Source organism: Gymnogyps californianus, chromosome 20, assembly GCF_018139145.2.
Source record: "Gymnogyps californianus isolate 813 chromosome 20, ASM1813914v2, whole genome shotgun sequence".
Taxonomy (NCBI): domain Eukaryota; kingdom Metazoa; phylum Chordata; class Aves; order Accipitriformes; family Cathartidae; genus Gymnogyps; species Gymnogyps californianus.
Window position 1 is genome coordinate 9,479,708 of NC_059490.1, and position 13,347 is coordinate 9,493,054.

The 13,347-nt window shown below is 36.4% G+C and overlaps 1 protein-coding gene across 2 annotated transcripts in view; it reads left to right on the plus strand.

Annotated features, from left to right (window-relative positions):
- Positions 1–873: 873 nt before the first annotated feature.
- Positions 874–13,347, plus strand: part of BRIP1 (BRCA1 interacting helicase 1) — a 120,882-nt gene continuing 108,408 nt past the window's right edge. For both annotated transcript variants that reach the window (XM_050908940.1, XM_050908941.1), the window contains exons 1-9: positions 874–935; positions 1,760–1,888; positions 2,716–2,827; positions 3,277–3,471; positions 3,766–3,893; positions 4,809–4,943; positions 11,305–11,598; positions 12,089–12,310; positions 12,864–13,063. In XM_050908940.1, the coding sequence (XP_050764897.1) occupies positions 1,796–1,888; positions 2,716–2,827; positions 3,277–3,471; positions 3,766–3,893; positions 4,809–4,943; positions 11,305–11,598; positions 12,089–12,310; positions 12,864–13,063 (1,379 nt within the window). In that variant the 5' untranslated portion in view covers positions 874–935; positions 1,760–1,795. The remainder of the gene's footprint in view (positions 936–1,759; positions 1,889–2,715; positions 2,828–3,276; positions 3,472–3,765; positions 3,894–4,808; positions 4,944–11,304; positions 11,599–12,088; positions 12,311–12,863; positions 13,064–13,347) is intronic.

Below are 13,347 nucleotides of genomic sequence, written 5' to 3' on the forward strand. Positions count from 1 at the left end.
ATTAAAGTATTTTGCAATACCATTCCCCCACGGTAAACGCGTGGTTGCCCAGCAACGAGTATAATCCGGAAGCCAACAAGACCCTCCGTGATTGGTTCTAGTAGCGCAGAGGTGGAAGGCGGGAGCGGCTCAGTCTGCGATTTGCTGATTGGCGGCTCAGGGCCCTTTCCTGTCAGCTGATTGGCGCCGGGGCGGAGGCGGGAAGGACGGACGCTGAAGAGGGCCGCCGTCGCCTGAGGTGAGTGGATGCGCGGCGCCGCTCGTCGCCTTCCGCGGAGCGCGGCGCGGCTGTGAGGGGACCGGGCTCGCGTGGGGTGGGAGGAAAGTGGCTTTATGGGGGCCCCTGCCTCTTAAAGAAGATAAAGGAAACGCCCAGGTGTCTCTGTGTAGGCTGGGGTGGGGCGACACGTACAGGAGAATGACAGCAGCTTCCTCAGCGCTCCCTGCCCTCAGCTGCAGAGAGGCAGAAAAATTCTCCCCAGGGCTGGAGCTAGAGCAGGGCCAAGGTGGCGTCGGGATTTCGCTGGGGAACGGCCCCGGTCCTCCCAGAGCCGCTCCTGAGCGGAGCGGAGCAGACTGGGACGAAGGGTCCCTCCTCGTTCCCGGCGTCCCGGACCGTTGCCGCCTCCTGCCCGCTTTGGTGTTAAATCCTTCCCACCGCCCCGACGGCGGTTTGCTTTTTTCTTGGGCAAAGCTCGATTCGAAGTAGCGCGCGTTTAAGCGAACCCCCTCTGAATGTGTTAGGGAAAAGCCTTTTAATGGGGTGTGGTTACATTTTTGGAAGGAGAGGTAGGATGTAAGCTCATGTTAGCAATCTCTCTTTGCTAGGATTTCTTTTTCCTATTGAGAAAGTTGATGATGAAGCTGAATCATGCCATATGTTGGTGTTTTTTTGATGTATATGTTTACTCGTTAGAAGTCAGATGAGGACACAGGTTAGTGAGTTAATTTATCACAGGGAATCTGCCAATTTAAAACTGCTCTTTTATTTTGTAGATACTGAAAACCTGTAAGAAAAAAAACCAACTGTGTTGTTTAAAAATGTGGTCCTTTTTTTAAGCCATCTATGCCTCTCCAGTATTTTTAATTCAATAACTTCAACATTCTAGCATGATAGGGAAACTGACTTCCTTTTACTATCCAGAGGGAGAGAAATGCAAGATAATACTCACAGAATAGTAAAGTGACTGACACCTCATTTTCTCCTGAATAATTACTATATTATTCATGGAAGAAAAGTGTTGGTTTTTAAGCATCTCATTTTTAAAGTCAGTGTCCAGTTTTATTTTCTCATTGTTATAAAATGAACAGTACAAGCTACTGTTGTCAGCTGTATTCTTGTAGTTTGCAATGTCTTGGAGTTCAAGCTAATGGACCTGCAGAATTGAAAAACTGGCTATTTTTAGTTATTAAATATCCTAAAATACTTTTCCCCCAAGGATTTGGGTTCTTATCCCAACAATATTCAGTCTGAGAAATAGAATGTGAAATGATGTGCGCAGTTTATCATACTTGTATTTAAATTGCTGATGTTACTCATCAGATGGTGGCAACTTGCTCTCATTTGTAACAAGGACCAAGTCTGAACTGATGATGGTGTGTAGTATAAATTCCTATATGCCAGTTCTGTTAATATCCTGAACTGCTTAGCCCCCTTATCAGGTTAGCAGTTTCTGCTTGTTTTTGTTTGGTGCCATATGTTGTTGCAGACTTTGCCTGGTTGTTAGGGTTGACTTGTTAATACTATTTTTTATTGCAGTTATAAACCTGAAGTAAACGGCAGGAAGAAGTGGCAATGCCTTCTGATGTGTCAGAATATACTATTGGGGGAGTGAAGATCATATTCCCTTGCAAGGCTTACCCTTCACAACTTGCTATGATGAATGCTGTAAGTAGAATTTATATTAACATTGCTAAACTAATAGCTTATGTTTTCCAGTACCTATCTGCATTTAGAAAACTAACATATTAAATTCAGAGCCTCCAATATCTTGAGAATTTCAGTTGTAACATAACTGACTGTTTTCTGTGCCGTACAATCACATCTGGCCCATGACTAGGGAATGCTGAAGTACCTTTTGGATTTGTGACCACTTATGCTAAGAAATGAGTTATGTGTTATGTAATATGTATGATTATTTAACTAGATATACTGTAATAGAAATTTTATGTAATTTTGCAAGTATATAAGGAGGGAATTATTTAGTAAAAGATCTGTATTTTAAACAGAATGTAATATTTCAATAAGTTCTCACTTTTTGGAGAGTTTTTAAAAACGAATTATCACACTTCACATCTAAACATTTTTGAACAATTTTAACCATTTTTAACCGCTTTTTCTCTGTGGGACAAATGGTTTGGTTGCATGACAGATGTTTTCAATATTTTGTAAGACTAAAGAAAACAAGCTAGCCCCATCAGGTATTGCTGTTAGCAAGTAAGTATTTCACAGCCCCCTGTAAGTAAACCTCTGAGCATTGCTCATGAGGCGTGTTCCTCTAGAGAGAAATACAGCTAAGGCTTGTTGACCTGTTGTTATTAGTAAAGGTGGTTGGGCGGGGTGTTGTTTGTTTGATTGGTTGGGGTTTTGTTTTGTTTTTTACAAGACAGCAGGTGTCCTGGTCTATTTTTAGAATTTATTCTAGCTTAGCTAAAGACATTCTCTTCGGTTTTTTTCCAGTAATTCTTTTTTTGTTCTTGTTATTCTCCTTAAAGATTGTTAAGGGCTTAAATAACAGGCAACACTGTCTGTTGGAGAGCCCTACAGGAAGTGGCAAAAGCTTGGCATTACTTTGTTCTGCATTATCATGGCAGCGGTCTCTGTATGGTAAGTTGTCTTAGTGTCTGTTTGCCCAGTTTTTATTATAATGAATTGTTGTTTATCAGCCTCTAAACATTTGGTTTCAGGAATCTAACCAGGTCTTTGTCCACCATTATACATATTGCCTTATTGGCAACATAAAACAGTAATGGCCAGTAATACTAAGCTGGATTTAGATATCTGTTATCATAAGGGAATTGAAAGAAAATACTTGTGGGTTGTAGTTATGCAGATTGAATTGAAAAAGAGGGATATTTTTTGTTTCTGCAAATTGTTACAGTTCTTTGCACTGCAGTTCTTTAGAGGGTGATGGTAGCTTGTTCAGACTTTGTAGAGACACAAGGTTTATAACTGGTACCTAAACAAAAGCTTTCATCTTAACTGTTTTGAAAGTCTAGTTCTCATGTATAGTCTTGAGTAGTTTTTAATGGAAGACAAATGACTGTGTCCTTTAGAAAAATCACTGCTTACGTCGTCATGTGAAAAGGAAGACAGAAAGCCAGAGACCTCACCACCATGTCGCTGCACGTGTCATGTTGAGCCTAAGAGCAACGAGGCTGCAACAAGTGTGAATCATGGTGCGTCTTGTTCTTTTAATAATTATGAAACAGGAAGTTCCGTAAAACCCGGAAGCCCGCTAACAAACACAGGTAACTTCATACATAAGCAGCTAAAAATCTGTTCTGGAAGTAAAATATGTAGTCAGTGATGTCAATTTTTTTACTTTCAAGTTAGGGACTTTTTCTACCATCATAATAGCAGAGTACTCTGTGACTCTGCCCTGCATGGAAATCTGTATGGAAATGGTGGTTAATGGGTCTAGAAATGTCTAATACTATTTCCTACATCATGTGTATTTATAGTAAATTCTATTTTTAAAATGTTGCCCTTATTTAATGCATTCCTAGTAGTGGACATACCTTTTATTTTATTTTTAATTACAGAATGTAAAGAAAATGAAACGCTGGCTTCAAAATTGTCTGCCAAAAAAAGGTTATCTCTATGTGACAATGAGAATGATGATTTTCAAGTAGACAGGAAAAGGATTCGTCCTTTAGAAACTGAGCAGCAGGTGAGCAAAGTTTATTGGCAGTAAAATAATCCAGGCGTAGCTCAACAAAGCTGTCAAATACCAATCAACATTTCATTTCAGAGAAGGGCATAGAGAATAGTTGAGTCATGTCACAGTCATAGTTTAGATTGACAGGGTTTTGTTCGTTTCTATTGTTACTTGTTACAAAGGAGTCCATTAAATCGTTCATAATACTATGTCCTAAATTACATCTTGCATATTTAAACACCTAATATCCCCAAAATATATTTATCCCCAGTTGATCTGTAATATTAAGTCAAAGTATGAGATTCTAGAGTTGAAAGTGCTCTTTCAAATACGTCTTAGAAATACAAATAATATTGTGAATGTGTTAGAGTTCTGTTTTATATCCTGTCAAAAGTAGTTATCTCTGGCCTAATATGTGGAGTGCAATATTTCTGTAATGTTTTCATCTGTGTCAGTGTTGGTATCACATGACTTAGTACTTGTATTCAGATGTGCACTGTAAATAGCTTTGACATTGCTTTAGAGTATTGCTCAGATGGTTACTTTTAAGTTTAGATCAATATGGCTTGAATTTATTTCTTGTTTTAGTTGTGGAAGTTTTCTGCTTATATCTATATAGTATTACAATTTCTATCAATTTTGTAACAGTGGGAAATTAAAGAAGAAAAGCTCAGCAATAATTACAGATTTTTGTTGTTGTTATTGTTACTGAATTTTGTAATTAAAACTTTATAGCTTTTCCCAAATGACTTTTGTGTGGCTTAGATTTGGTTAAACTGTTAACGAATATTAGTGATGCACTCTGTTACTGAAACAGACTCACTGGAAAACACTTGAAACAAGGCCACTGACTGCCAGTGTAAGCACATAATTCTCTCCAGTGTATTTGAACACAGTACTTTTTTTTTTTTTTTTTTCCCCCAGCAGGTTAGAAAACGTCATTGTTTTGCAAAAGGAGTGCAGCTAGTTGATGCTTTAGAAGTTTATCATCAGAGAAAAAATGGAGAGCTGATTATTCACTCTGAAAAAAGTGTGAAAACCACTACTTTTTCTCCCAAAACAGTAAGTAATATAGTAATATCTTTTACATCAGGACTGTTAGTTCAAGAGCAATTTTTAAAAAGTATTTTACTGTAAAGAGGTTATGCATGAAATGCAGCTTGTTAGTATAGTTTCAGAAAGCACTGTACCTATGGCTGCATTACAGCCTAATGTAAAGGTTCCCAAGTAAGTTAGTTGCTTTAAAGTAATATATTGTCACTATCAATAGCGAGAACTGCAGTGGCTTTTACTCCTCATGGTGCTGTCTAACCAATGTGGTTTGCCAAGTGTAAATTATTTCTGTGAAAGTTGTTCTTCTAAGCAGTGGGTTGAACTCTTTTACACCGTGGGTCCCCAATAGCAGAGAATCTGGTCCAGCAATTCAGCCTGAAAACTTTCAATATGTGACAGCAGTTGTACAGCAGATATAAATCTGTGTGTTATATTCCAATTTATAGTAGATTTATGACATTATGGAACAACTTGAAACTAGGACCATGGAAATTAAGTGACATCAGAGTTTGTAGGTTTTGTTTAACTTGCCATTCATTGTTTCGTGGCATATGTAGTAAATGAAAGACAGCGTTTAATATTAACATATGTGCCTTTTAGACCTTAAAAAACTAGTATAGAGAAAGTTGGAGCTGATCATTACAATATATTGTAACAAAAAATGACTAATAAATATTGCACATGATTAAGAAGAAAAATCCTCGGTGTTACTGTGATAGATTTATGGTTTAGGTTTGGTTGTTTTTGGTTTTTTTTTTTTTTTTTTTAATTACCACTTTCCGTAGCAGAAGTATCACATAAGAAGTTGAGATACAAATATGCAGCTGTTTCTGCAGCTTTCTGCTAGGCATTTTCTGCATTTCTTTGGTGTTTGAATCTTACTGATTTTTACATAAAAGTTTGTTGAAGCAAAACCAGTAGAAGAAGAAATCTGAGGCAGTAGAGAGATGAATGTCAGATGCCAAATTATGTTAGTGATGTAGTTCCCATGAATGCTTATCAAAGGCTGTGACAGAATAGTTCTTGCCAATATTAAAATATAGGAGCATACCATGAAATCATGAAATTGTATGTTTGAGACAAATATAAGAAAGGAATGAGGTCTGACCTTTATTTCTTCAGTACAGAAATCTACTTTCTTCTTTCAAAAGGTAAAGAACATTCTCCCTTTCCAATATATATATTTTTTTAATGTTGTTTTATGGTAATACCCATCTGTAGGTAACTCGGCTTCTAAGTACAGGGGTTCTTATGCATGTTTGGAAATATGCTTGGTTTCAACAAGCATTTCAATTCTCTTTCCACCTCTTCCAACAGCACTTGGCTCTCTGTATGTCCTAAATTAGCTTCTATTTTAATCAGTGTATGTTTTAACTTCAATAGCTGTTTTCCAGTATACTATGCCTTTGTAAACACAAAAGAAGCCAAAAGCTTTGGTATTACTTTAAGACACCGGGAGCTAAATCTTTTCTTGACAGAGGTGAATCTGTGCTCTAGGTCATTTGATGGGAAGTAATTTTTATTAGTTTCGGAAAGCTCCGTAGATTTTTGAATAGGATTTGAAATGCTTTGTGCCACTGAACTTCAATTGGTAGTTTGAAATACAAAGGCCAGCAGAGTGTGCTGTTGATTTTCAAATAAAAAGACCTTTTTTCCTTCCTTGATTGTAAAATTTGCTTTCGTACTTTGGTGTGGGTATCTGAAAAACTTGATTTACAACTTCTAGAAATTTCATGTAGTGAAGAAAACTGAAAACTTTTAGTATAGATCAACTAACTGTTAAATAATAAAATACTGAATCATAGTCTGATTTTCTAAGAAAACTTTTCATTTTTGTAACAGTAGTTGAGCTGTACATGTGTGTGTTACAATGTGCTATCCATGGGTCTGATTTTGCAGATAGACAGTACAGTATACTATTCAAAGTTTAAACACTATACTGTTTACTACTTCTTTAGAAAAAAGTAACCTAAGAAGAAATAAAAGTGTTTATTTCTGTTAAAGTTTCTTTTTAAGAATGAAAGGGGTGTTTATTTCTTTGTAAAAAAGTTTCTTTTTAAGACTGAAAGAATAAGGTGGTATTTTCCTGGGATGAACTTTTACTTTAGCAGACTGAGAACTTGTCTGGTATCAAGAAACAATTGCAGAAGGTAAGGCCTTATTTATCATTAGTAGTTCTGCGGCTTAACTACATTAAGACATGAAGAGCATCACAGCATAGGCTGTTAGGTATAAAAATGCTTTCCTAGTGTAGCTTATGAAATAAAGTCAGCTGAGGTTATGTTCAACACTTATCATAATGGACTATGTATTTAGGATGATATAATAATGCAATAAAAATATTTTCTTAATCAATGAGATAGCCCTGCCTTTGTATAACTTGTGTTTTACTGTAGTCAATTCTGTGGTTAAGCAAATTTAGTTCTTGTCAAGTCCTTTTTATAGCCCGAGAGAGAGAATGGGTTGATTGTTGTAAGAGCATGAGAGGTGCTGCCCAGCGTTGCTGCATCAGAATGCCACTTGTAGATCCAGTGGGTGAGGACCTTCTGCCCAAGGTGACTGCCTGTTCTTAGCTGCTTTCAGCCCAGAGCCTGGGAATCCATTTCTGTCCTTCTGCTGTTAATTCTTGCAAGAGAGGGCAGTTCTAGTGTGAGTTTAGATGAGAAATTATACCCTTACGGTACTCTCTTGATTACTTCTGTCAAAGCATACGGTCTGAGAAACTGGGGCAGCTGGGTTAAGGACATTTATACTAGGTAAAAAAAGTAAACAGTAAATGGAGAGTAGTGTAACAAACACTTGGGGTATCAAAAAACAGCTGTGAAAAGAATCTGTCTTAATGTGCTAGCCCATTGCAGTTTAACATATTGCTTACAACCTTCACAATGGAGTTTGAGTGACTTCTGTTACACATTCCAGGAGACTGGCAGCCTGTTACAATCAGGGTCTGGACTCCAGAATAGGCTAATTTACCACGATGGGATGAAGAAAGTTGTGGATTTGTATTACACGCTCTCACCTGACACCGTATCTGATCCTTTTCCTGCTGATTGACATTTTGAATGAGCTCTTTGAAGCAAGTTCCAGCTTAATTAAAACGTTTGCTTGGTTAGCAGTGATCTGTGAAAGCCTGTGATAAATATTGAACCGGGTTCACCTGCTGGTTACTGTGAGAGGATAAACAGCTGCTTTGTGTCCTTTAATCAAGAGGCTGCAGCAGCAGCAGAATACTGTGCTTTTTGAGAGCTTATAAAGGAATAGTTGAAAAGCGCTGGTAATGTCACTGCTGATATCTTACTAGATTGTGCTTGTGTGATATTTCACACAAGAGGTACTCACTGCTGTATCATTTAGATGGCTTTGTAACTGGGAAATGTAGATGAAGATATGAAGAACTCCTCTTACCTCTTTGTGTTTCAAAGATCATAGCCTCAGTGTTTGTTTAGCTCTACTTTACACGTAGGACAGGTTGGTGGACTTTATTCCTTTTTTAATCGGAATTCCATGTTTTTGCCATATAAATATTGATGTGCTAGGCTGCTTTATCTACCCCCTGACAGAAGTAAAAACAAGCTGGATTAGCCTAAGGTCCATATAGTCTGGTATCTGATCTCTAACAGCATCTGTTACTGGATGTTTCTGATTAAATAGTGCAGAAAGTAGAGGAGTATCTCCCCCCCCAGCCCCCCCAATGAAAATCTCTATCCCAGATTCAAACAGCTGAAAACAGGTTTAGTTCTAGAGCCAGAGGGTATTATGAAATAGTTTTCTATTGTCTTAATTATTTCTACTCAGCCCTCCCCATCCCCATTCTTTCATAAATAAATTGAAACATTTTCTAATTTTATTATAGTTTAACCAGTATTGCTGTTATGTGTCTAAAAATTTGTACTTTATGAGGGAACACTGCAATGGAAACTACCATATTGGAGTTATCACTTTGTTCAGCTGGAGAGTATTCTCTTTCCTTTTGCTGTAGTAATGGGAGATTAACACCATGTTAGATTTTGCTATGTGATATTGACAGTAAAATCTTTTTATAGAAATAAAGAATTAAAATAGTTTGTTTTTAATAAAATTTAAAGATGGCCAAACCATTTTCTAAAGGATAACAAAGAATTCAAGTGCAAATTGACACAGTTGAATAATGTGCAAATAACATGAAGAACTCAATTTTTAAACTATGTTTTAACCATTTTCTTAAAGTTTATCTTCATTATAAAGGACCTTCTAAAAAGGTTTTATTTATTTATGTATTTTGGGCTAATGGTGTCTGTGGCTTTCAGAAATTTTATGACTACTGGAGGCAGTTTTATACTCTTCCTGGTTACTATAAAATCAGTCTGAGTTTACAACTTTCTCAATGTTGATTTTTTTTTTAAATTTTTTTCAAAGTTAAAGGTAACATTTTAAAACTGGAATACTGGCTAAAGTGCTTCTTAAAGCCAGTATTATACCAATTTCAAACCTTTTAAGAAAAACTTTTAAGGCCACCTGTAAAATACTGTAATTTACAAGCCTTACACATAAGAACACTCTCAATTCTTTTCATAAAAAAGGAATATATCTGGGTGGTTTTTTTTTTTACATCCATCATAGAAGAGCCTTCTGTTCATGTTTATGTATATATTTATTTGAACTGCATTTTCCTGTTGTTAGAACAACTTTTGCAAAATAGCTGCCTGGTTGGTCCTAATATTTTTCTATTGCTTTTATTTGGCAAACGAAATGTGAGGCTTAGCATTAGCAGTGAAGTATTAGTGGTATGGTATCATCTTTGAATTCTGTGTATTCTTTTTACCTCTGAAAACACAATCTGACTTGAATTAAAATCAGAAGATACACATGTTCTTAAAGGTTTTACACAGTAACTGCTTCAGTTTTATTAATTGTTAGCATGGTAATGTGGTTTTCATTATTTCAAAGAGCAAAATAGAATATAGGTGATAGAAATATCAAGGTACAATTTGCATTGCAGTTTTCTGTGTGAGTACAAACGAAGTTGAGTATTGCCACGTATGTAACGTATACCATATGTCAGCTGTTTCCTGCTTCGCTGTTGACAAGAGCCCCATTCATAATTCTTCTTTTTATCCTTTCAGTGAATAAGTAATTATTCAATATAGAAGGCAGGATATTTGGAACTGGCTATTTAATGTGGCAGCACACCGTAATGAAATCTGCTGTTACTGGCAACCTGAGAGGGGAATGTAACAATTCCAGCATGGGTGTAACTTTATCTGCTTTGAGGGCCTGTTTATTTGGCACATCAGTGAACCTTTTATCCCAGTGAGTGACAGCTCCAGAAGGGTTACACTTACATGCATTCTATCATGTATTGTAATATTTAATGGTGGACAAGGCTGAGTGGGACTAAGGGTAATATGAACTTGCTTTTCCTCAGAGTGGAGGCTAAAAGACAGCTTGATCCCCAGAACTGTGGTGTAACACACGGCATGACTTAGCATTTGTTTATAATGGATAATCTTACTGATTACAATTAAAAGGGGAGGGAGGAGTATTTGAGCGGGCAACTACATGTTGTTACTTGCACTATCACCTGAAAACCAAATACAAACTCTTTTACACTAGAAGAATTCATTATTTTTTATGGGAGGTGTGTGTGGACATGGTTACTCATGAGTTATTTGTTTTCTATGTGTCTTTTCACACTAATTATTACAGTTTCATGACAGTTGTTCCCGTATTTTATATTATGAAAGATGGTAGTTCTCAGGAAGAAAAAATTGGCTTTTAACAAATATTTTACAGGATTAGGTTCTGTTTAGAATTATTCCCTATTTGTCTTTTATTCTCATAGTTACTAGACGGCCTTTGACATAATGGCATGGCAAACATGTTTGTAATGGAGAGTATATGACGTAATCTGTTTTATCTGCAAACAGATTTCATTAAACTGTCTAGATTTCTTCTGCTTGCTTTAAGGAAAAATGTTCTCAGTATTTTAATTTGGGTGTCTGGTCCCAAGGTTTTCTTCATTGAAGGTGCTGGATACTTCTTGTTCTGTAACAGGAGTGTCCTTATGCTGAAGCTTAAATGTGAGAAGTTTATTTGCATTATTCACATGTGTAAATACTCCACTGGAATAATAATTCTTTCTATGATTGGGTTATGATAAAGCTGTATCTAGTGATTGCTAGAAGTTTTTTAAGATTTTCAGGCATGAGGACATGATGTGTATGCTTTAACTTTTTTAAACCTTATGCAGTTTGATAGGCCGACCTGGTGATTTAACAGGCTATCTTGAACTATCCTAAAAACTATGGTTTTCAAAATAGACCGTAAGCAGATTTAACATGTTCATCTTACAGTGGGATTTTGTTAATCTTTTTTTTGTCTTGGGTTGCAGTCTTCTGGCCCTTGCACTGAGTGTTCCTGTTCTTCCGGAAAAGAAACTGATAAAGATACTAGTAACACAAAGAAGAAAGAAAATGGAGATCGGTCGTTCGTTCCCAAAATATTTTTTGGAACACGAACACACAAGCAAATATCCCAGATTACCAGAGAGTTGAAGAGAACAGCGTATTCCAGTGTCCCTATGACAGTTCTTTCTAGCCGGGATTATACCTGTATTCATCCAGTGGTGTCTAGTAGTGGTAGTAACAGGAACGAAATGTGTGTAGAATTGCTGGAAGGAAAACATGTGAGTAATTTTGTTTCAGAAAATGAGCATTCATTTAAACATATTAAAATGAAAGGTAGTTGAACAGTTGGAATGAGTAACATTTTTACTTTATACTATGTTGGTTAAATGCCTCCAGTAATTTGGTTTAAATTAAATATTAATTGTTAGAAAATGTTGATAGACAGTATCAATACTGAAAAAATTTATGATGATAGGAATAATATTTATGACTGCTAGGTTAATGTTCTTAGTAAGACTTAAATTGTCTTTGGTTTTATAGATGAAGAAGAAAGAAGTGTCGTTTATTGATGTACATTTTAGGAACATGGATTTGCCTGTTTTCTTTCTGACATGATATGTTTTTCATTATTGTCTGACATAGAAAGTAGCTGTTAGAAATGTTTCTAGGAAATAAAGTCAAATGCACATAACAACTTGGAGGATTTAAGCTTACTTGTTTTTCATTATTTTTTGTAACCACTAACTATCTGCACTTATTTGCTTTTAGGGCAAGTCCTGTCTTTACTATCACGGTGTTCATAAACTCAGTGAACATCATGCCCTACAGTCTGCACATAGGATGTATCAGGCTTGGGACATTGAAGATCTAGTGGGCTTGGGAAAGAAGCTTCGTGCCTGTGCATATTTTGCAGCCAGAGAACTCATGGTGGGCGCAGATATTGTATTTTGTCCTTATAATTATCTCCTCGACCCGCAGATACGGGAAAGCGTAAGTATATTTGTAAGAAAGAGATTGCAATAAGATTGCAATAACTGAAGTTAAAGGGAAGTTAAAAACATAATGTTCAGTGGCTACAGTCAACTGAAATCTGATTTATATCCAAAATATTATCTACAAAATAACTCCTGGGTTAAAGAATTTTTCCTCTCTTGCTTTTTTCTTCTTTCTGAAATAAGCGTTTCTATATTCCAAATAATGCTTCCACTGATCTCATACTCTAGCTGATCAGTCACATGTTTTTTTCAATCAGTGGAAAAGGAACCCTTGCAAACTTCACAGTTGTTTGGTTTATGGAGAGTGTAGTAGGTTCAGATTATATTCATCCAGGCTGAGATAAGCCTTTTTTTTTTTTTTTTTTTTTTTTTTTTTTTTTTTACCCCCCCTGGTTATTTTCTAGGTTACAGATTGGATCAAAAAGCTGAAAACTCTGTTGCTTGCACCATGATGCAGAATATGCACTTTTTTAACGGGATCCTGTTAGTTGGTGTTTCTCGTTGATGTCTTTCACTCTGTTTTACTAGGTAATCATTTTCTTTTTTAGATGGAAATTAACCTAAAAGGCCAAGTAGTCATTTTAGATGAAGCCCATAATATTGAGGACTGTGCTCGGGAGTCAGTGAGCTACGGTGTTACAGAAAGTCAACTAAGAGCTGCTCGAGAAGAGCTAGATTTCATGGTCAATAACAACATCAGACAGAAAGATCATGAGGCCTTGCGGGCTGTGTGCTGCTCTTTGACAAAGTAAGGCATCTCTTTTTAATTCCATTATATCAATTAGTATTTTTTAAAATTATATCTAGATTCCTTTTGCTGATGCAATTTACTGGTTACTGTGTTGCATCAGATGAAATGCAACAGAGGTATACTTCAAACTATGCAGTCGCCTGATTTTGTTCATTTGAGGAATCCAGAGGGTTTTGATCTGTTTAAAAAAAATACTCATCTTACTCAAAGGGAAGTAACAATTCTGTTTGGAAAAGTATGTTATGCTCTTGTGTGATGTGCTGATCTTATGGGGCTTACTG